Source organism: Polyodon spathula, chromosome 15 (genome assembly GCF_017654505.1).
Source record: "Polyodon spathula isolate WHYD16114869_AA chromosome 15, ASM1765450v1, whole genome shotgun sequence".
NCBI lineage: Eukaryota > Metazoa > Chordata > Actinopteri > Acipenseriformes > Polyodontidae > Polyodon > Polyodon spathula.
Genome location: NC_054548.1, coordinates 8,959,335 through 8,983,739, shown reverse-complemented (window position 1 = coordinate 8,983,739; position 24,405 = coordinate 8,959,335). Strand labels below are relative to the sequence as shown.

General features: G+C 37.3%; 1 protein-coding gene across 4 annotated transcripts in view; it reads right to left on the bottom strand.

The window, feature by feature from the left end:
* Positions 1–7,444: 7,444 nt before the first annotated feature.
* The window catches only part of LOC121327906 (methyltransferase N6AMT1-like), a 44,532-nt gene continuing 27,571 nt past the window's right edge, over positions 7,445–24,405 (bottom strand). For 3 of the 4 annotated variants that reach the window (XM_041272236.1, XM_041272235.1, XM_041272237.1), the window contains exons 3-8: positions 11,115–11,250; positions 10,644–10,730; positions 9,477–9,567; positions 9,156–9,239; positions 8,844–8,985; positions 7,445–8,035 (exon numbers count right to left, since the gene is read on the bottom strand). In XM_041272236.1, the coding sequence (XP_041128170.1) occupies positions 7,929–8,035; positions 8,844–8,985; positions 9,156–9,239; positions 9,477–9,567; positions 10,644–10,730; positions 11,115–11,250 (647 nt within the window). In that variant the 3' untranslated portion in view covers positions 7,445–7,928. Of the gene's footprint in view, positions 8,036–8,843; positions 8,986–9,155; positions 9,240–9,476; positions 9,568–10,643; positions 10,731–11,114; positions 11,251–13,043; positions 13,156–24,405 lie in introns of those variants that run through there. The other variant, XM_041272238.1, reaches the window with a different exon arrangement.

Here is a 24,405-nt window from a genome sequence, read left to right as displayed (position 1 = left end):
GAGTTATTACCATTTTCTCTCAATCAACTTTTAAGTTGAGCTAGGGTTAGGGTTAGGGTTAGGGTTAGGGTTAGTGGAACAAGGAAGACTGTACAGTTCAGACAAGCTGAAAGCCAGGAAAAATTAGATACAAAGAGCAATGATATTAAATCAGGATTATTGGAAAAACAGAACACTCAAGGCAATTCCTCTACAAGATGGGTCTGCTCTTTCAGAAGTGTTCAATTGCTACAGAACCCCCTGTTGTTTACAAGAAACATGTGGCTTTATTTTTGCTGTATTTTGTGTTGTCCATATCACAGTCATTTTTTAAAATGTATTCAAATAGTTTTTTTTTTCCACTTTTACTCGGGAACATCCACAAGGCAAGAGATTTTTTCTTCTAAACATGGCAGTGTCTCCTTCTGCAACATTTCTGGCATATTGTGAGAACAGAAAAGCAGCATTGCTTATCTCTTCATTCTATACTGAGGAACTAGGAAATAGTGAAACAGTGTCTGCCATTCGTAACCCTACATGGCGTAGTATTAAACACTTTTGAACAAATATAAATAATTTCTCATGTTGAAAATGGGCCAGTTGCACGTTGCAATAAGTTTTCAGTTAAGGCAAATTATTTTTCATGTCTCATACAGTCTCTGTTTTGCTGTCCTGACTTGTGACTCTTGGAGAGAGTGATTCCTGCAAACTGGCAATGTTAACTGGGGCTGACAGAGATCCAATTCAAATCAGTTTGCTCTCCATCTGCTGCCAATAAAAATTAACTGGCAGTTGGCAAACATGGCAATGGGGAATATCACTGTTCCTGTATTGGCCCCTCCAAAATAGGAGGGTAATGCATGGGACAATCCAGCATTGTTTACAGTATCTGGAGATTTGAATGGGTTTTGCAAAAGTGGGGGGTGCTTGGGGGCATATGGATCCAACCGGTTGTGAGCTCACCTAAAGGAGACAGGAGTTACAAAGAAGAATGTTTTAAAAACGGGCAGCAAGCAGCTCTTGTAGTAGTCGAGATATTAAAGAAAAAACTACTTTCAGAAATGAACTTGAAAAACCGCAGACGAATAATGTAATAGATAGATATCACAGCGTGTCAGCAAGAGGATGTAGCGTATTCTCAATGAGGGACAACGTTCCAAGGCACGTCTGTGAAGGAATACTTCAACCAGCATGGAAGCACACTAGTAACCTTTGTTAACATTAGAGACACAGAAAATGAAAAGGAAGAAGCCCCTTTACATTATCAATTTGTTTTATCTTTGGGAGTGAAATCTTATTTTCAGTTTTTTATAGGCAAAGCCAGTGGATTCAGACATAAGCACTTCCCTTTAGCTGGTAAATTTTGAGAACTCGGCATGTAATTGATGTAACTCAATATATCTGCAGAGGGGTTATGAAATGCAGTTGCTTTGAAATTGTGAAAGGCAGAAGAATAGACATGCACAGAACAGAAGTAGGGACGTCTGATGTAATTTCACTTCATCCAGGGTGGTTTTGTCACCCAGAGCTGCTCTTGCAACAAACCTACATGCAACATAGGTGTTTATATCTATATGCCCTGTGGTTTTTGCAAAGTAGCTTTATCTTGCTTGCTTTTGCTCTTGCTTAACTTATCTTGATACCATCTTCCGAGGTGTCAGTGCAACAACAGAACCAACTTTCAAGCAGAAACAGAAGTTAATTTCTAAACATTAATTTAAAAACATTGCATGCATGCATTTAATGCATGCACAATAGATTTATGCAAACAGATATAACACAATCCATAGTTTTATTTTTTCTTGCAAAATGTGTATTGAACTACAGAAAAGTACTGTGTTACAGATCACACCAAACCACTGATAAACATCAATGTTTGAAGTTGCTGTCAGGCATCCTTGTCCGCTCAGGGTGAAAGAAAATACACAGGTAGTGTTGAGCAAGCTGGGAAAGCTGGGGAAATTGGTGCTAGTTGCCTTTCCAGAATACAAGAGTATCTTGATGGTAGGGTATGCACGGTTCTTTTAGGTTGGTTTCTTGAGCACGTGGACTGGTGGCATCAACTTGGGGCTCAACTTCAAAGAAGGGGAATATGCAGCTTCTTATGAAGAGCTGAAGAAGACATCTACCTGGGGATGGCCTTGTGAAACTACGGTGAAGGTGCTGGCCAGGGTGAGGAGTTCCTCCTTGAGGCGTGCATCTAGAACAGCTGCTCTCTGATAAGTGGTCCTGTCCGCATAATTTGATAGCCACTTTTCAATGGAACTCATGAGAGCAATCACAAGTTCCTTTTACTCTGATGGGAAACTGAGGTGTCTCTTGATCCCATGGATAGAGGGGACAACTTGGTCTGCCTGTATCCTGTCTGTAACTTCCTTAAAGGGAGTCATGATGCTGATAAAATCATTGGGAACAAGTCTGCCTCTAGCAGTGAGGGTAGTTGTATCTAGGGAGTCAAGCTTTATCTTGTCAATGCTTAGTAAACTTCTTACCATCTTGATCTGACTATTCCAATGTGCAACTTTGGCAGACTGGGCCTTGGGCTGGTCTTCCAGGAGGTCAGTGGCTGTTGTAGACTTCTGGATGTGGGCTACAATGCATGAGACTTTGATCAGGATATTGGTGGTCTGTACTGTAAGGTTCATCTTCTTTAGAATAAAAGAGTATGGACAGAGATTGTTGAAACTAGCAGAGTCTTTATTGTGGAAACATAGTTTTGAATACAGCAATGAGTCCCTTTAGTGGTTTCAGAGTAGGTATTTAATTTCTGGGCACTCCTCTGGCATCAGAGATGGTATGTCTGAGCTGGCATGTAGATGTTTAGTTTCTGAGCACAGAGTCACAGCAACATACAGAATATATATGCATCAGCTTTACACCCACATTTCAGAAAATCACATAAGTTACACCTAAAATCATAAAACCCTCTTTTTCTCCTATCTCAGCTCTTAAAAAAAACACATTTGAATTGCTTCACAGCTCCCCCATGGCCTCTCTACTATCTCCTAGCAATCAGTCAAGAATGCATTGTTTATCTCTCCATTCTATACTGAGGAACTAGGAAATAGTGAAACAGTGTCTGCCATTCGTAACCCTACATGACATAGTTTTAAACACTTTTGAACAAATATAAATAATTTATCATACTGAAAATGGGCCAGTTCAAACTACAGCAGAAAACATTGAAAAATAAACCCACACATTGCAACATGTTTTTATTTAAGGCAAATAATTTTGTCTGTCACATACAGTCTGCTTTGCTGTAACATTAACCTTAGCTTGAAATGTATGACCAGCATTCACATCCATTCGTCCCCCTTTTACACACACAACCCAATTGTATGAGCTATGATGCATTCCAGGGCATGTGCTGAATTCCTGCTGATTAATTACCACTTAAAAGGCACATATAAAAGTCTAAAATGTATATAAAACCTTACAGTGTTGATGGTTTGAGTCCGTCCCTAGCAACAAGTTGAAGTGAATGTGAAAAATAATGCTTGTATTGAGGCAGGTATTCCAAGGGACTGTGATCTGACACACTGTCACCATCTCCTAACACTGACACACCATTAAGGTCATTTTCACTGGAGTCCTGAGAAGCTTGGGGTTGTGGCTGGAACCATGCTGGAAGCGCTGTCTGTGACAAAACTGGCAATTTTACTTGACATGTTGTAGGTGGCCCCAAATGGTCTTGAGGTTGTGACTGATGTCTGCAGAAGTGTGTTTATCTTTAACGTATTAAAAAGTTATTTCACTGATTATCTTGCTTTAACAGACTTCCTAGGCAGAATACCCCCTTTAATGACATCCCTATGATGCCTGACATTGTTACAGTACTGTGCAGGTCTGTATTCAGCATGCTAGCTCATCATTTTAAACAGATTGCTTGTATTTGAATGATAAGATCTTAATATATTTTATCCTTTCCTTCGTTTACATTTTCATCACCTGTTATTGTCTTTAACACTTTATTTTTACTGGATGATACAATAAAATCCCAGTGCAGTAATACTATTAAACTGTCAGGGCTGGGGCTTCTGTCCCCTCAGTGTTTTTTATAAGATGCTGTGTTTAAATTCTACTTCTATTAAACATGTACATTGGAAAGCACAAGTTCCGGTAAGTAAAAACATCACAGATAAGTGTGGCGGAGTACAGTAAATGCACAGTAAAGGCTTGGAATCAGCATGGTAAAGTGCAATATCACTGTTCCTCTATTGGCCTCTCCAAAATGTGAGAGTAACTTGTGGGATGATCCAGCATGGATCCAACTGGTCACCTAAAAGAGACAGGAGTTATAAAGGAGAATCAGCTCTTGCAGTAGTCTTGAGAAAAAAATCTACTTTCAGGAAGTAACTTGAAAAACCACAGAGAGAAATAACGTTTCTATTTTGAGTTTTGTAAGTGAATATTACGATATATAACACAGTGTGTCAGACGGGGATTACAGCGTGGATGTAGCCATAGGCGCTGGAGGTGGGTGGGCCAATGGCCAATACCCACGCATTTTATAAACGGGGGGCGAGAAGAAAACACTCACACAGACATTAATATATATATATATATATATATATATATATATATATATATATATATATATATATATATATATATATATATATATATATATATATATATATATACACACATACATACATACACACACACACACACACACCTTGAATCTCATCGTTCTTCTAAAACAGTGACACAGATAAGTCAAATAAATCCACAAATTAAGACAACACTGGAACTGTGTTGATAGACAATAATCCTACCATTTCGCTAGCTGTGCCGCCAGCTTCTACAGAGGAACGTTGATGCTTTTAACAAATCATATGGGAAAGAATGAGCACAGAGAAGCCGAGTTTAGCGAATGTTGCTACATTCGTCATTGTGAAACACTACCTGATGAAACATCTTGAAACATTTGTTACCATTTCATGTCATTTGTGTCAGAAGCAGTAAAAAACTGTAAAACTCAAAAAAAAAAAAAAAAAAAAAAAAAAAAAAAAGCGCTATAGGCTATAAAGCAAAAGAAATTCTTTGCAGAGCTGTTTAATATTATCAATATATTCTTCTTTGCAGGCAGCTGTTTAATATTATTATCAATATATTCTTTATCGATGTAAATGCTGTACATGGTCTTTTTTTTTTTTTACAAAACAAACATTTAATTTATTTTGAAGTAAATTAAACACTGTTTGTGGGATACCACTCACTCACTAACCAGCACTCATAACAAGTTCATTATTACTAGTCGTAGTTGTATTGTTGTAGCAAACTTGAAATAACCAGTAGATTATAAATATATAACCTGCTTCAATATTTGACGTAGTTGTTAAATAAAGAGGAAGAAGCTCACTTACATACACCTAGTTTTAATAATAAATGAACAAAATAAAGTTTGAACAAACAGGAAACAAAACACTATCAAACAAAACAGCACAGTGGCCAAAACAAATAGACAAGGAACACACAAGTATTTTGTTTTGGCCCTTGTGCCCTTTTATTTTTGTGTATTTATAATAATTATTTTATTATAAATACACAAAAATAAAAGGGCACAAGGGCCAAAACAAAGATGTTTAAACACAAATACCTAAACAAAGAAAACAAAACTTACAAAAATAAGGTTTCCAGGCTGGGCAATGCCTTCACTGGATTCAAAGATTCAAAATTTCAAAATTTCAAAACACCAACCCACCATCCTGCTTCCTCAGCTCCCTTCTCTCTACTGAGAGCCTGAGGCCTCCTTTTATGCCAGGTGGCTAAATGATAATTGATTAATTACATTAGTTGATTGCTCCCACCTGGGGCAATCAACCTGGGCAGGGAGGAGAATTTAACTCCATCCCTGCCAGTATTTTCCAAGTCAAATGGGGTTCATGTAAAGTTTGTATCTGACCAGAATTATTTAAATAATAAGGCTCAGACACCACACCACAGGTTAATACGGCTCTAGTTCCACCAGCGAACAGAACCGCTTCAAATACGATTCAGAATAGTTCCGGAATGTTTCCATATCTGTGAATCAGAGTACAGTCTGTCAACAAAGAAATTATTAAACGAAATTACTCTAATGTTTTGAGAATCTGCACAGCCCTCATTCTTGGCTTGTTTTGACTGCACACTTATTTCAGGATAATGCAATAACTGCAGAGATTTTTGAAGCACTTTAACACCATTATTTTCTAGCGCTGGGCTAATTTTTTTTTCTATCAAATCCATCAAATAAACCTGCACTGAAAAATCTGTACAACATTGCCCCCTTGAGGAAGCTGCAACTTTAACATGTGGGTGTGTACAGGACGTGAGACTGTGTCTGCATGTTTTTATTTAGTATTATTTATTTATATTTAGTTTACAAAATCTACTTAAAAAAAAAAAAAAATAATAATAATAATAATAATAATAATAATAATAATAATAATAATAATAATCATTTAGTAGTTGCCATTACTGTTTATTGTTTTTTCCCCCCATTGCATTTGTCTAAATTAAGATTTAAAACTAAATAGAATAAAAAAATAATAATGTTGACAGCAAAACCTGCAGAAGATGGATGGAGGGTTGTGATGCTCACACCAGGATATACTCACTTTTTGGAAGTACCAATGGCGTTACTGCAACGAGGAATACCAGTCCTATCAGTCTTGTTATAAAGCAGCAGAAATCACATACTTTCACAATGGATTTGGTTGAGGTAATAAGAAACACACAATACTGACATACATTCCCTATCAGTAATCTGAAAATCTAGATGTAAAAATATAAATTTGACATACCTCCAAACACCCCAGATTATGATAAGCACGATAAACTAACTTCTGTCAAAGAATGTTCTTAACAAGACATACTTCCTGTTTAATAAATCAAATGTGTGGTTGCTCTATCTCTCTGCAGATTTAAATGGTATTTTTTGTAATCAATGTTGTCAACCCCTTTCCCAGTGCGAGTGACTATACCATTAAGTTTTTTTTTTTTTTTTTTAATTTCAAATTACAAATCACAATAAGGCCCTCCAGGGTGTGCACTATTGAGTGTTATCGCTACTTCTCAGGCGGTTTAATGTACCTGGCTTGACCTCATGTCTCGCAACGTATCCTAAGGCACAGCGATATCCCACAGCGACACACATTCTGTTGTGCCATATTGCTTAAATAAAACGAGCTTTAAATAAATTAAAAGTTGGGCTAAATACAGATGGCCTTTTTATGCAGGTTATCCACTAAGGACCTTGTCAACATAAAAGCCCAATTTTGGGGCTCTTTATTTCATGTCTAACTCCCATGCTTGCTGACCAGTACTTTTATTAGTACTCCATCAAAGTGTTTTTTGCAAAAATAAGGTGGTCCAAGATTGGTGTTAACTGAGTCATAAACATTTACATTTTGTAACGCTTAAAGTGCTGGAACGCAGTTTACCTTGAGATAAAAAAAAAGGGCAAAAACTATCTGTGTAAAAAAATTAATACTTTATTTTTTAAATTGTGTGTAGTGCCAGAGAATGACAAAACGGCCAACACAGAATTGAAACGGACTGGGATTAAAACAGAACCGGGATACTCATACACTTTGTATTACAAATCAAAACATGCTGGTAATTTCAAGCTTGGAGGATGTAAGCTTAACCAGAGTGATGAGGACATCCACAAAATATTTTCTCATTTAATGAAAATGTTGACACAGGATCTCAGTTTTCAGCTTAGCTCTGCCACTTGGTTTAGGTTCACACTGCCACAACCTTGCTGTGGTGATACAGTTGCCCAGGATCCTTATGCAGCGGCCCCACTCACATCATGCCCGATGCTAGAAAATCTTCGATACAGGTCCAGGTATTCCCCTAACACCAACACAATGCCCTCCTACATAATGCAGGGGTGTTACAGATGAAAAGGTCTGGGTTATTATCCTGAAGGACCAGCTGAGTTTAGCAGAGTGGGCTCAGGATTTCGAGAACCGGAGAATGGACAGAGTTTCCCTTCCAGCCTGTCGAGAAAGAGCCCTAATCCCCTTCAGTCCAGCCTTCCCCAGCAAGCTGATAATCTCCTCTGCAACAGAAAACGCAGACCTTTGATTATACTCAAGGTTCACGAAGAAGAAATGTTTCAAAGTATTTTTGACCAGGAACAGTTTCCCAGTTTTGTTTAGGGATGTAATAGTTTAAACGTTTAATTGTTTAAAATATACATTCTCAAAAAGTTTAGTATACATTTAATTAGTTTAACCTAGAGAAAAACAACCGCATAAATCGCTCACATACATCCCATAAAATGTGACAAATATTATTTTGTGTGTTGTGTAGCGACAGAGGGAACATAAGGAGAATGTTCCTAGCTAACATCATGCACAGAGACATTTGAGTGCAATCCATTGGAATGGTGGAAGGCTGATACACAGCGCTTTCACAGGCTCTCAAAACTGGCAAAGATGTATGTGTGCATCCCAGGATCATCTGTGCCCTCAGAACGTGTTAGGGTTAGAGTATAATCAAATACCTAATTAAATGATATTTACATACCTAGTTTCATTATGCAGTACATCAAATACCAGCAGCAAAAGTGACACGTGTTTTCATATTTTATATGTTAATTATGACGTCTAAGTCAAGTAAATAAACACTGCGACTCTTTGGTGTACTGTTTTTTTGAAAACTAATTATAATGGACGGTTTGGGGCATTTTCAGCATTATCAATAATAAATGTCAGTTATCATAGTTTTTGTTATTTGATAATCTAAAGATAATTAAAATTGAATAGTACGGTAAGGGGCGATTTAATAGCAAATAATCTTCTCCATAGTAATACTTTATAAAAGTTGTAACCCTGTGTAAATTGCATTTAAGTATAGCTTCTTACCTGGGTTATTCTCTTGCACGGTAACCAGATAGAAAAGCCCCTGATTGGACAGGAGTTGGGGAACCAGAGGAAACAACCTGTCCATCACCTCTCTACCCCGCCTCCCACCTGCCCATGAGGCCTCGATACCACAGCTTCCTACCTGCAACAGGAAACGCACGGGCATTATTGTAAATCTCCAGTCTCACTCCCCAAATACAAATGAGTGTCTTTTACCTATTTATTACTGCAGTTTCACCACTGGATGGTAGTAATGTGCACTGTCCAAGTTAACCTGGCTAGTCTTTCCATTGCATCCCATGTCTCCCTCACCTCCTCAGATGGAGTCACAACATAGGGGGGGTTGAAGAGTAGAATGTCCACCTTCTCTAGAAGCCTGGGCAGTAGTGCACTGACCTAAAACAGACAGCACAAATTGGTGGAAGTCTTGAAGTCTCGTGGTTAGAGCTGAGGGACTAGGAGGGCAGCAGTGTGATCTAGTGGCTAGAGCTGAGGGACTGGGAAGTAGTCAGTGTGGTTAGAGCTAAGTAAATATGAGGCACTGTGCCCTAGAGGTTAAAGTTTAAGAACTGAAAGTCAGCATGTTTGAGTAATTAGTGGTTAAAAAAATAAAAAATCTATATTATTACTTACCAAATCAGTGATTACTGGCTGAACACTGACTTCATTGCACCGTGCAGTCTCTGTAGTGCAGGCAGCAGCTAAGGGGTTGATATCTGTACAGCTTGACATGAGATAGAGACAATTCAGCTTCAACTGAGATCAGTGTATGAGAACAGGGATACAAATACATTTGTGTCTATGGGGAGAAGCATATGTGCTTTTGTGTAATCAATTTCTTCTTGAGGCATTTAGCTAAACCACTGGGCTCTACATAAAACATCTTGATTATATAGAGGCGTCAACACTTACATCTTTACATACCAAGAAAAGCACTTGACCAAATTAAATGGGGCACATGATGTCTATATGTGAATTTACTTTTTCATTATACTGATTTTACTGCATGCATGTTACAGACATACTTGTTTTTCACATGTAATAAAAAAAAAAAATAAAAAAATAAAGTTTTTGGTGCCTGTGCATGAGAGAGAAGGTATTTGAGCTGTAAATCCCCCTCTCAGCCAGAAAAGGCACTGTGTAAGGTGGGTGGTATGCTTCCCCCTAGACTGGCTGAGTCGATAGTAGGTGGAAACCAGAGGTCAGTCATCTTGGGGGAAGCGGGTATCTGCACATACATGGAATGACTTCATTGTGATCTGCTGCAGGCCAAGCAGCGATTGGATAAATACAGAGCGCCAGTCCGATCGCGGGACGAAGTTCTGCTAGTACAAAGGGGTCGCAGATACGTACACTCACCACTTTCCCCACAGAAGAGCACAGTTTCGTGCATGGAGGATTGTGGTTACTGGAGTGTTTCATTTTGTGTTTGGGACTGCAATACCTGCTGTAGACCTAACCCTATACCGTTGCTGGTATTGGGGTGGAGCAATTCTTTTGTGTTCTGAAATAAACCACAGACGTTTTGAATTATAAATACTGTTTTGGACATTCACTTTGTACACACACACCACTCACATCCTGACAGTGCCATTTAAAAAACTAAATCTTTGCTTTCTCGGTTTTTCTCATCTTTCTGCATTGTTGTACAATACAGTACATGCACAACAGCTTCCCTGAACTACCTGTATATTTTACAGAGGCTGAACCTGAGAAATCATGAAGGTTTGCATTGTACTTTACACAGCAGGGTCAATGCACACTTGTTTATATAAAACCTTTACATGTAGCAATACTCACAAGTAGGCCGCTTTAGGCCCAATGAATGAAGCAGCGAAGGCAGAAACGACACCAGAACCAGAACCAACCTCCAGGCAGACAGAGGGACTGCGCAAAAGCAGAGAAAACACATGTTCTGAGACCATCAGAAACATCCACAACAGAAGCTGCCAGTTTGTGGATTTTATACAGCCAAGGAGGTATTGACAGCAGATCTGGGTTCCGATCTGCAGGAGTAGGATGCACAGAGAGGCTTCTACAGAATGCAATATTATCATCTCGTTTTAGGACACAGAAGAGTACTAACAGATTACATATGATAAATAAGTTAATTTATCTGGGACTCAAGAACAGCACTGTAAACAAAAACACCACCTAATGTAAATCATTGAAAGAGAAGTTATTGTATGTCCTTTAAAGTAGCATGAATGACAGGTTACAGTAAGTGTGATCAACAACAGGTAGAAATGTTAAAGCTGATGCTGGACCTACTCTCTCTGAAGAAGCAGTTCTGCATCTTGCTCCAGGGCATCCATCAGGAGGAAGGTGTCCTCGGCCGGGTCGTACACCTTGGCAAATGCACCGCGCCCAGTGTGGGCATACAGGGGGGTGGGAAACATCCCCTCTCCTGCGAGACACAGCAGAGGACAGGCTTGGCTGCATGACTTGAAACATCCTCTAGCTCTGAATACAGCCCTGGTTTTCAGAACCTCCCTGGTTTAGGTACATTATTGAAATGGCTAATAGTGCTGCATGAACCGATTATTCAGATTGAGTTCTCCACAGAAATCAGGAGTGCGTTCAGAGCACCCCAGTGCGTTTCGTAGCTTTTCCCAATTGAACGATGCGCACAATGCGAGTGGTTCCTAAGAGTTGCGAGTCAAGTTCTGAGCTGCATCCCAGGAGGTCAAAATGGCCAACCTGCAAATAATTTATGTTGTCATTTTGACTTTTTACAACTGATTATATTTTTTTTAGTATTAGAAAGGAAACATTTGTCATCTAGAGAAGACTTTATAACTTGATAAATATGACTCATGCCTCAAGATGCTAAGCCAAAATAATGTGTCAGTAACTTTACATTTAAAAAAATACAGTAGTAATTGTGTTTTTAAAAAAACGGAGCACCCCGAGAGAGCGTTCCGCTTATTGAACACAAGTGATGAGGTTCTGACAACCAGGTGTGGGTCATTGCTGTTGATTGAGCTAAAATGAAACAAATCAACAAACAGCGGCTTGATTTGTGTGAACTGCTGTTCTCCACAGTCTAAAAAAAGCAGCAATAAACACAAATCCAGGCAGCTGTTTCTTTACTTGGAATGGTTAATCAGCCTAATCAACACCAATAACCCTCACCTGAGATGAGCTTGATCCAACTAAACAGTTTGTACAGCTCTAATGACCAGGTCACATGTGTATGAACAATTAGGGCCCTGGTAAATTTGTGCTGTACTGATCACTTTTATTACAGCATCAGCAAGTTTGGGAATGGGTGAGGGGCTGGTCTGAAAAGTTTCAAGCCCTGGTGAACTGGTATTGGAGGTGACCTAAACAGATGATTGCTAATCTGAGTCACAGACAGTGGCCTGGTCTAAAACCCAGCAACAGAGTGCAGTCAGAGGGACTAGCACAAAGCTGAGTGAATCCCACACAGAGGAGGAGCTGCATTCGGTAATTGGCATTGTAACAAAATAATACAATAAACATCTTAAGAAGCCCCCTTTCAAATTATGCAGCGTGGGATGTTAAAGAAAGCACTCTTCTTCAGAAATGGATATACAGCTGTGTTAGGTCCCCTAAAAGAAGGTTCCCTTCAGGGGAAGGCTTTTCTTCTTCTAGAGATTCACTTTGTTGCAGATTTCCACACCCAACCTGATCAGTTACACCCGCACAACAATATAACCCTTTGCAGACTAGCTTCTTTTTTGTGGCACTATAATTATGGCAGCGTTATAGCACATGCTTACATTTTTATACCGGCGTTTTGGATCGTTTGTTGGTAGCTCATTCACCCAAACCGTAAACTAAGCTAGCTTTACGTTTTATCATATGTTAGAATTTACCATATAAACAGCACTAACACTAGCAGCAGCCTATCCTTTCTGCCAGTGTGCGCATACATTAATACTGATGAAGTCAACTCTTCGCAAGGCGAGCAATTTTAAATGATAAAAATCGAGCGTTTGTGTTAGTGAAGTCTACACTCATCATTCAATATTATAAAGCAAACGTGTTTACTATCGTTGCTTCAGAAGTAATTGATCATGAACTAACTGCAAAACGCACGTAATGTCGCTGGTTTGTTCAATGTATAATGTTATGTGCAATGCCAACAGAAAAGAATAATGCAATGAAATGTACCGCACCAGAATAATAAAAAAAAAAAGTAAACAAGCACAATTGCATTTATATCAACATTACCAGTTACGAAATCAAATGAATCCGATGATATAGGCTTCTCTAGTAATTTATCATGCGACCAAGAAAAAAATCAACACCTTCAACCAAGAAAAGAATGCAACAGCAGTGTCTTTTGGGAGTTGTAGTTTTAAGCATAATTTGCATCATTTGCGTCAACTGTGCATTCCGTGTGCAATGAACTACGTCTCCCACAATCCAACGGGAAAACGCAAGTGGCTGCGACATACACGGGCTCACCAGCGTACCTCACTCATCTTACTCGTGTGTAGCGCTTTTATTACGTCATTCTTCTGGCGATACAACTCGATCACATGATGAGGGAAGTGCTTTGGGTTTTGAAGATAAGAAGTTTACAGTTAGCAGTTGTGATCGGTACCTTACAGTTTACATAAAAAAACACTACTAAAAATCTTCTCCAAGGCAGCCATGTTCACGTAAAATGCATGTTTTGTGTTTTACAGTTGCTTCTGTGAAGAAATGAAAAAAAAGCATATTACAGTACACGATTGAGAGTGTATGTAAATATTCCATGAATGTGGAATAAATCTGGTTTTTATGTTAACTCCGTGACATCGAAGAACCTTCATAGATTTTTAATGGTGAGGTTAATGTTGAAGAGTTCTGGGATGCAGTTTGTCTTGAAAAGATTTCTCTTGGCGTTGTTTCTAGTAATACTTTTGAAGTTATATATTACATTGTTTTTCTTAAATCATAATGTATTATACTTTGTCTCTTTGTGACCTTTCTATTCAACTGTTGCATGCGGTATTTGGATTTCTGTAGGGTTTAAATATTATTTCTGTTGTGTCTGTTTTCATGTTGTCAGAGAGCATAACGTGATGTTGTAAGAATAACTGCTTGCTAGCTTGTGATCTAAGGTTTGCAGATCAAATATCTGTTAAAAAAAAAAAAAAAAAAAAAACAGTTACTGAGACAACAGTTTCTTGCAATGGCTTATTAAAGACATAACCAAACACTTAATACTGAAAATAAGTGATAATTAAGTTGTTTTCTTCACTTTTGATGATTAAGATGTTGTCATGGTGTTCTGTGAATTGTTCAGTGTTCCACCAAGTCATGCATTTTTCTTTTGTTTTGTTTCAAAGAACAGAGCAAAGAAATGTTTTAAAGCTATAAAATTGAAAGGTCACCATTTATTACTTTGTTTTGTGTATGCCTTAGAAGGCTAAAGAAAGCAGACACATTTATATATTAAAAAAAGAAGGTTTTTTTCTAAGATTTTTATGCAAAAACCAATGAGGTATGTCTTTGCTAAAGTTTACAAAACCAAGTTAAATGTCTTTTTCAGACAAAAAAAAATGGTTAAGAACAAATATGTAAGTAGATATTGGTCTTGTTAAAATGCATTATACTTAAATTTGACCTTTTGGTCTCAGAATGCATATAAAATGACCCAATCTTAATTAATTGTTAGTAATTTACTTTACACATCTTAAATAATAAATAGTGAGAAAACCAAAACCAAATTCTATCTGTTAGTTATTTTTAAACCCTTTCCTTAGCCCTACCTTAACTGTCTCAGTTAGTGGTACACAGTAGTACAGAGGAGTCACCTATTCAGATGATGATATAATGGAGACACATTTTACAGTATTGGTTTTCGTTGGATTTTAGCTTAAGTCTGAGTTGTTAATGTAAATGAGGTTTAGAATAATTATTATGCAATACAAAACCATGTTACCTGACTAGTTTTAAACACTTTGCCACCCCTCGAATTAATTCTGTGGATGCCCATGCTTACATCAGAAGAGAGGAAACACAATAATCAGAATAGGGCATAATCACTGCCTGTGAAGAGGCAGGTGGTTTATGTGGAACATATTTGGTAGAGGAGGCATTCAAGCTTTTGCAACAAATATAACAGACAGGCAAAATAACTATTTGACGCCTTAACGAAATCAGGAATCCAGGATTTAATATACTGTGCAATAATTAAATTAATTGGGAAAACTGATAGATATAATTGGATGCAATTGAAGCAAATGAATTACATACTAAGTGCAATAAAAAAAAATAAAAAAAAACTTACCAATGGATGGCAGGTACGAGCCTTTTGCTTTATATGCTTTGCATGCCACATAAAACGCAACAGAAGAATGATCAGGAGAATAGAGATTAGTTCTGTTGTTTTGTTTGAAAAATACTGAACAAGTAGGCTATATTGATGCTATAATGCCTATTGATTGTAAGAAACACCAAGAGGAGTTTCAACTTTAACTAATTAAACATTTTATAATTAAAATGGTATGGGTAGTGAACTGGTTAAATACGTATGAGAAGATTTTATTGTCCAGTGGTCCAGTAGTGAAAGAAACAGGCTTGTAACCAGGAGGTCCCCGGTTCAAATCCCAGCTCAGCCACTGACTAATTGTGTGACTCTGAGCAAGTCACTTAACCTCCTTGTGCTCTATCTTTCAGGTGAAATGTTGTTTTAAGTGTCTCTGCAACTGATGCATAGTTCACACACCCTAGTCTCGTATCTTGTAAAGCATTTGTGATGGTGGTCCACTATGAAATGTGCTATATAAAAATAAAGATTATTATTACTGTACCTCAATTTAAGGAAGTTAAATAGCAAGCAGTACAGATTTTTTTTTTCTTGGCCTCTGTTCATTCATCAAGTCAGATCAACCAAAATGGCAAATGTTCTCCACCCCTCTCCAAATTTCACTTCAATCATTTCATAAAAGTGTATTGAACACCTTGAACTAGCGAATTTTAAAGTGGCAGTTTCAATATGTGTTTTAGTATCTTTGTGGCCTTTGTAATTCTCATGACTCATGTAGCCTATTTGTTTCTTCAGTTTTTTTTTTTTTTTTTAAACTGTATCTATGTTTACTAAGATGGTTTCTCCTTTGACCATGCTGAGATTTTTGTTGCTGTTCCTAAGTGCATGTCTGTATGTGTTTTTACAGTTTACAAATATGTCCTCATGGTTTTCCTTTATAGATACTGAGATGAGGAAAGGTCAATTTTTTGTCTCACTGAACTACAGTCTGGCAAAAATACTGTTGATTTATACCAAAGCAAATACTCAACATAGCTTGGCCAGCCGTGCAATCCTAATGGTGTATAAAATCCCTCCCGTGGGACCAGTAAGAGGGATTAGCTCAGTGTCAGGGCAGGAGGGACAGCCAAAGGTAACACTGTGAGCAGCAGCTGCTGCCGCTGAGATCAGCCTGCACATCCCAGCTTGCAGTTCCCTGTTTGAGTCCATGTTCCGCAGGTAGTGTTAAAGGGTTGCTAACCAAGGTCTAAACATGTATTTTCTGTACAGTAGCAGTTTATCAATACCCTGACTTTTGCATATCCAGAATTAAAAAACAAATCCAGAAATATATTTACCTTGTCAATGTTTGTACTGCATACAAGAATGTGAAATGAGAAAAATAGCATTGTTTTGTTGTGGTTTGTTGTGATAAAGAGAGAAAGGATCAATGTTGTAAATCTCCCTCCCGACCAGAGGGTTGCTGTGTATGGTTGGTAGTACGCTTCCCTGTAGACGAGCCGGCCATCTTGGTGGAGACACGTAGCTGTCAGTACATGAGATGACTCCCCGGCGCTGCGGGCCAAGCAGCGATTGGTTCCACCCGGGTGCTGAGCTGATTGCAGGGAGGAATTGGGTAGAACAAAGAGGACTCAGCTACGCGGGTACGCTTCCTTTTGCTGAATGACAAACTAAGCAGCCAGAGCCTGTGCTTTGTTTTGGTTTTGTTGTGTTCGCAGTAGCAGAGGAGAATCGCGGAGACCGGAGCTACAGCCACTGAGCCAGCGAAATACCTGGAAGCACCGTACCACTACACAGCACCGCACAGCACAAATAGGATGACCACCCATCCCTAATTGGAAGGGACAGTCCCTAAATTTAAAGATTAAGTCCCTGTCCCGGGCTATATGACTTTGGGACGGAAACTGTTCCGGATTCCTAGACGGTGCAATCCTCAAAGCCCCGCCACAGCCCAAGAATGATTGACACACTGGATAGCCAATCTAAGGTATAAAATTACAGTCCCTCTATCATGTGACATTTTACACTCACATCACATCTTCCCCAACAGTTTGATACTGATCCGCTTTGGCAACATCAAACAAAATACAATTCATAGAATATTTTAATTTCAGTTTTTTCTTTGTTTAATCGAAATGGAAGGAGTACCCTATATGACTAAGCCTACTCTACATCAGAAAAAAAGTAAGGACCTGTGCAAATTCAGACAGTAATGGGTTATGCAAATATGTAATACATAAGGTGGTCATCCTAAGCACAAAGAGCTACTGGATTTGCACAGATTGTGGTCACCAGAGTGTTTTATTTTGATTAGTTTATTTTAGTTTGGGACTGAAACCCGTCATATTTTTGCTTCCCCTATACCATTGCTGGTATAGGAGCGACCTGCTTTATTTTTGAGAGCTTATTTTTGTGATTATGAAAATTAAATAAAACACAGACAGTCTGTGTACATAAATAAATACATTATTTGAAGACAAAAAGTATTTGTGAAGTGTTCATTTATAATTCAGAACTGGACATGGTTAAATATCACAGAATGACACACATTTAAAATATGTACAAAAAATGTATTGTTTTGCTTTTAGAATGGGTGAATTTATGGGTGTATTTATATGTATTGTGGGTTTATTTAACAAGTGGTTTATGGAGATGTATTGCATGATTTAAAAAGCATTGTTTGGGGTTAAAACACTGGTGAATGTATTGTAATTTAAATTTATTATTGTACTGTTAAATGTGGTCTGGCAGAGGCAGTGTTAGCAGCTCGTCTCTGCCAGACAGCTCGTGAGAATGTATGGTCGGCAGCTGGTGATTTATTGATAAATTGGCTGGCAGCCACACAGAGTGAAAAGTCTCATGTAGAACGTGACCATCTCCGGATTGATTAATGCATTGCTAATCCAGAGATGGTCACATGTATAAAAACCCGTAGCTTTTGCTGGACGGGGGTGGGTGTTTGGAAGGAGAAACGAGAACTCAGAGAAAGAAAACCAAAGCAGTAAGAAAAGTAAACAATTTCCACGCATGCTGGAAGCACCAGCACGATGCTTGTTTGGGTGGCGGTATAGTTTTGTTTGTGTTTGAGATTAGTTTTTGTATGAATTTTTATTTTGTTCTGTGAGTGTTGTTTTTGTTTAATTATTTTGTTTAAATAAATACGCGCACCAGCGCCTTTCAACCTGCAGTACCTGTGTGTGTGTGTGTCTGTCAGTTTCCTGGTCTGGGGACATCACTACAGTTGTTCAAAGGAAAAGCTAAAATTCTGCTGTATACCCACTGATATCATTGCTGATAGAAAGCAGGTCTTTTTGATTTAAAATCTTTATTAAATACAGACGGTTTTGAACAAGGCTACTTGGGCTGGACATTCACCTCTTGACAAGTAATTATTACAATAACGCATTTTATAAATAACCAGTTACCCCTAAATAACCAGTTACCTCTGTGTAAACCCAATACAAGGGGGGAGTGTAGCAGAGCAGAGGAAAAGCCCTGCACATAGTGAGAGGGGGTAGGGCAAAGCCAGCTTGTAAATATGGTATTATAATTTAAAACGATTGTTATTTCAGATGCATTGGGTGGTTTGTATGTTGGTGGTGGTTGGCAGGGATGGGGTTAATTTCCTATCCATGCCAAATACATGTGATGATGTGGCTGGAGCCTTAATTGAATGATTAATGGTTAATTAGGCTAAAGCCACATAGTATGTAAGCAGGGGGAAATCCTTTGTTTGGGGAGTTGGGGTTTAGGTGTTTGAGAGGTGTGCTGGTGAATTTTTTTTTTTTTTTGGTGGTCCTATAAAGATTAAAAAGCGGTCAGTGAAGGTCAATGCCCAGCCTGACAACATCATTTTTAACCTTTTATTTTAGCCCTTGTGCCAGTTACTTTGTTCCCAGGTGTTTGGTTCATGGTGTTGAAACCTTTTTATTTTGCTCTGTGAGCAGCATTTTTTATTTATTTTTGATTAATAAATGAGTGCCCCAGTGCTTAAACCTGCAGTTACTTTCTCTGAATCTCTCTAACCCTTGGCTGTCCTGTCACGGGGAGTCATTTTTGTAAGTTGGTTAGCACTGCTTTAAGCGTGCAGCCTAATGGTTCTTTAAGCTTTTGCCGTTGGGTGGGCTTGTATCTCCAGCTGGGACATTTTACTTTTTGTATTTTTTGAGTGGCAGCAGCTAACCCTAGAACCAGCTCTGTTTTAGTTGTGCTGGTTAGTCATAGAGAAATATGTTGTGCAGCTTTACCAGCCCATTTAGTTCTATTTAACACCAACAAACTGTAGGGGGTTACAAGTTCTTAACAGCACATTAGATTTTTTTTAACATGTACATCTTAAATATTTAGCGTGAGAGCCAGCGCCAGATGGATGCAGTTACACTCTGATTGTGAAGTTTTGCCCTTTAAAAAAAAAACAATCTTGTTTTTTTTTTTAAATTCGAGACATGAGGGAGTAGTAAAAGTGCAGCTATAAAACCTTTAGCTGGTATGCTACAAGTGATAAGTCAGTAACTTTGTTTTACTTTGCACATTCCACACATTTCAAAATGATTGCATTTATTGGGCCACATGTATGTATTTAATTTCTGTTTTCTGTATAGATTTTAAACCAGACATCATGTAACCAAACATGCCTTCATTTTTCCTTTTATTTCTTAAATATAATTAAAGAAATTTATTTTTTGACAGTCCTCCAATTGGAGCTAGTTAGTTAATGGAAAAAGGGACTCAAATGTATTAACAATGTTTATAAAGTAACATCTGAAACTATCAATAGTAAATGTTCAGACAGAAACAAGTACATTCTCAGTAGCATTGAAATATTTCATTGTCTGTTTTAACCCTTTGATGCATAGGTAGAATGACCATATTTGGACTTGAAGATGACCACTTTGTGTTTACTGCTTGTAGTTTGGCAACCTTACATCAAAAATTAAAACCCACTTTATCTATAGAAAGGCCTGTAGTAGCCATTTCCAATGACATGCATTTTATTGTGAAATGTATTTATATGTTTTTTTTATATGAACTGCACCGCCCAAAAAATAATTGAAACATGTATAATAAAAGTAGTCACTCAAGCATGCCATTCATGGTCAAGGATGAATGATCGAGTGATTAAAAAGAAACAAAAAACATTTTGTCAGTGACCATCATTTATAGACCTCTTTTTTCCCAAAAATAAATGTGTTAGTACCGAAGGTATCTTAGATAACTTTGAGTCACACACGTGACACATCACACACCACACCACTGTCATATCTATAGGTTATATATCCTAATAGTATAATTATATATATATATACAATCATGTTATTAATTGCTGATTTTTTAATTTATTTTTTTTAGAACTTAAGGCATAGACCTCTGAAAGGGGATCTTTTCAACACAAAGTAAGAACCATCAGATCGCATAGTTCTAATAGATAATATATATATAATATTTATATATATTACAATAAAAAATTCTAAAAAATAAGAAAGAAAACAACTAAAAAAAAAAAAAAACACATTTTGCAGTAAACTAACAAAAAAAAAAAAAAAAAAAAAAAAAAAAACAAAAAACAAATTGTCTACAAAAAAAAAAAAAAAAAAAAAAAAAAAAAAAAAAAAAAAAAAAAAAAAAAAAAAAAAATAAAAAAATAAAAAACAATAAACCACATACAACACACACAAAATTAATATTAATTATATATATATATATATTTAGTTAATCAATATATATATAAATCAAAAAACCACTACCATTGTGTGTAGAAAATTAAACGAGTCTCTGGACTTTAAAACCCCCCCCTCACTATTAAAAGAAAACTGTATATATATATATATAGATATATATATATATATATATATATATATATATATATATATATATTAGTGGATATTTTTATTGTATTATTGCTATTTTTTATTTTATTTTTTTTTAGAACTTAAGCTCATAGACCTAAAAGGGGGATCTTTTCAACACAAAGTAAGAAACATCAGAACTCATAAGTTCTAATGCATTTTAATAGAAACTCTTTAAGTTTCTGTGGAATACAAAGCAATACCACCACCACCACCACCACACACACACACACACAGGATTTAAAAGGAGATGTTTGACATACTGTTACATAAGTGTGCCAGTTTGTGTGCCAGAGATTCCCATGAGGTACAAATTCCTTGATTTCTAAAAATTATAAACCAGGTTTTAATTACTGTGAAGTTTTAGCAATAAACATACGTGCAGAACACTGACAAACAGTCTGAGTTTGTTGTAATATAAACACCACGGCCTATTTTAAAGGGGATCCACTTAAATAATTTAAACATGTCTATTGGATCTAAGTACCACCATTCTTTAACACTATGTTAGTCCTGCTAGTGTTTACCACCAGGGGGTGACTTACCGACCCCCACTTACAATACAGTACAGTAGGTGAGGTCCCAGGTAGAGCATGTTCACAAATTTTAGTTTTAGAATGAAGAAAAATAGCCTAGGTTGTAATGGGCACAAATTCCAAAAATACAGAATACCAGAAGCAGCATAAATTGGTGGTAGTCCTTTGTAACCAAATCTCTCAGACTAAACTACTTTGTAATTCATTGTTCACCTCTCTTAGTCATCATAACAACTGTGGTATTGTCTGTGTTTACAGAGTGGAGTTATTAAAAATGTAATGGGATTAAAGTCACATATATGATAAACTACAGAGAAATGTAAAAAGCATTCAGGGCGCAGTCTTCTTTGCAACACTTGCAGGGATTACATTTGAATTATGGCACTGCTTTAAAGAAAAAAAGTAAATACTGTGATATGAGTATATTTTTTTATTTATTTTTTGCTGTTGTAGCACAATTGCAATAATCTTTGTTTTTGTTACGGTAGAATAGCACAATGTAATATCAACACAGACTATCCATGAATAAACAATATTTGTGGATTATGGAGTCTTTAAAGGTGCTTTAACGATGGCGACCCTCTCATTATAATTGATTGCCAGACTTCCTGGAGAGATTTGTATACATGTTATCTACCCAGGAACCATCCCACTACAATGCCACTTCCAGTGCATAAACCTGGGCAGATTGAAACAATACAGGGTTATTTATCCTGGATCTCAGGCATCATGGCATCTTTTTAAGGGCACTTTGAAGTATCCAGTTGTAGAAGCCTCAGGGAGAACGTATTAAAAGTTTATGTTTGCGAGTTCCAGGCCTAACTTAACTCGATCCTTACACCTGACCTGGATCAGAGGGGAAGACTTTAAAAATATTTAAAAATATTTAAATAAAATCTCCAAAATAGGCCAATTTTATACATGTTCTGTTGCTAGACAAACACCATGAGCACTTAAATTGTGTCCAGCACCTGGGCATTAAACACCCATACCTTTCTGGGTCCAAGATGCACTGAGAGGTCCTTTGTCAGTGTTACACACCCATAAACATTAAAGGATATTAAAGGCCTAATGGCTAATTAAATAATTATATAAATGTTAGCTGTTGTGCATTCGCTATGTAAGTCTCACATGTTTTGACATGTATTTTCATATATATATATATATAAATTCCCTATACTAGTGATTCATGCAATACTTCTACAGTAAATACAGTGCCAGTGTTGTTCAGACTGTAAACAACTTCTCCATCTAACTTTCGTTTCTGTTTCTGCCTTTTGATACAGTATCTGAACTGAAGAAAAGCTGTGCTGGCACTTTATAACACAGACATCTTATTCAGCATTCATTTTAGAACTAAATAAATATTAGGTGGTCATCTTTCCTAATGTATTTACTTTTTTGCTGCTAGAGGAGCTGCAGCTTTCTCCGTCAGTGCTGTTTTTTCAAACTGTAAACCCGACACTGCGTTCAGGGATTAAATAGCCAAGGTACAGTACAGGGGTAATCACTCAGTAACGAGGTGCAAACAGCTGATTGATCAATCTGTCAAGCTTTTACTACAGTAAAGTGCTGGCTTTTGTACTGAAATATATGTGAATGGCAAGGTAACGAGGTGGAAATAGCTGATTGGTGGATTAGTAACTGCGTTTACTAGAGTATAAGCACTGTGTTTGTTATTTAAATCTATGTGAATGGCACATAACGAGATCTAAACAGCTGAGTTTGGCAAACAGGCAAACAGCAAATGCTATTTGTTTGATATAAACAGCTGCCCGAAATAACCCTGTATGGTGTAAGTGCTGGATACTGTATATTACTTAATTATATGAACAGCACTAAGATAGTCATGCCAAAAATATTTCCTTTTTTTTTTTTTCTTTTTTTAATACACGAAAACCGCATAATAAAAGGCTTGCATATATTTATGGTTTTGTAGTATTGTAGCGCCCCAGACACAGTTGTGTGTATATTGGACTTGCATGTTGTCCTGTCTGTTTGTCTCATCTGTCTTGTCCTGTGTTCATGTTGCGTGTATTGTAAGGGTGCCACCATGCCACTTAGAATGGGGAGAGGAGTGAGGGATAGATCTGGTTGGTCAATCCAGGTAGGGTGGATGGGAGTAGTGGGAGAGTATAAGTGCCACCTGTACGGGAGAGTGCGAGTCAGAGATAGTGGAAGGTTCAAATGGTGATGGAACCAAACAGTCAGAACTCCAGTGTGAAACAAAGAGTGCAAGTAGGCCTGTGAGAGATTGAAAGAGATTGAAGTATAGCAAGAGCCTGAGAGAGAGAACGAGGACCTCAGAGTGTGAGAGTGGGGTCAGTGGATGAAGGAAGGAGTTAGGGGGTTTTATTGTTTTTGTGGCGTGATCTTGGCCCATACAGGTGTTAGTTCTTCCAATAAATTGGTGATTCATTGCACCTGGCAACGCATTGCATCTTCTGCTTTATCTTCCAAGGGCACGGGTCATTACAGTATATAGAGTCATATTTACTACCCAGCCTTGCCTCTCTTATTATTTTGACTGACTCATACATAAAATATATACTGCAGACTCAGCTTATCATGGACAATTAAATGCCCCTCGGGCTTCAGATATTATAGCCCACTGTCGATAACAAGAGTCTTCCCTCGGGTCAATCATTCGGTAATGCAGTCAAAATAGTAGTACACTATTTCAGTCTACATTTCAAATTGTGAAATTTTTTAATTTTTGTCAGTTTTATGCAGTGGTATGTAATTCAATATGTTAGAATAACATTATCCAACAGGTTTCATTCGACTTCATGAAGCAAAATTAATACATTTTTATATGGTGATGCAAAGTGTTTGGTCATAGCTGTATATATACAAAAATGAAGGCTGATAAAAATATTAAAAAATAAAAATAAATAGTTTAAATGATTAAAAAATAATTTATTTCAGGATGTTTCGGGCAAAAGCCCTTC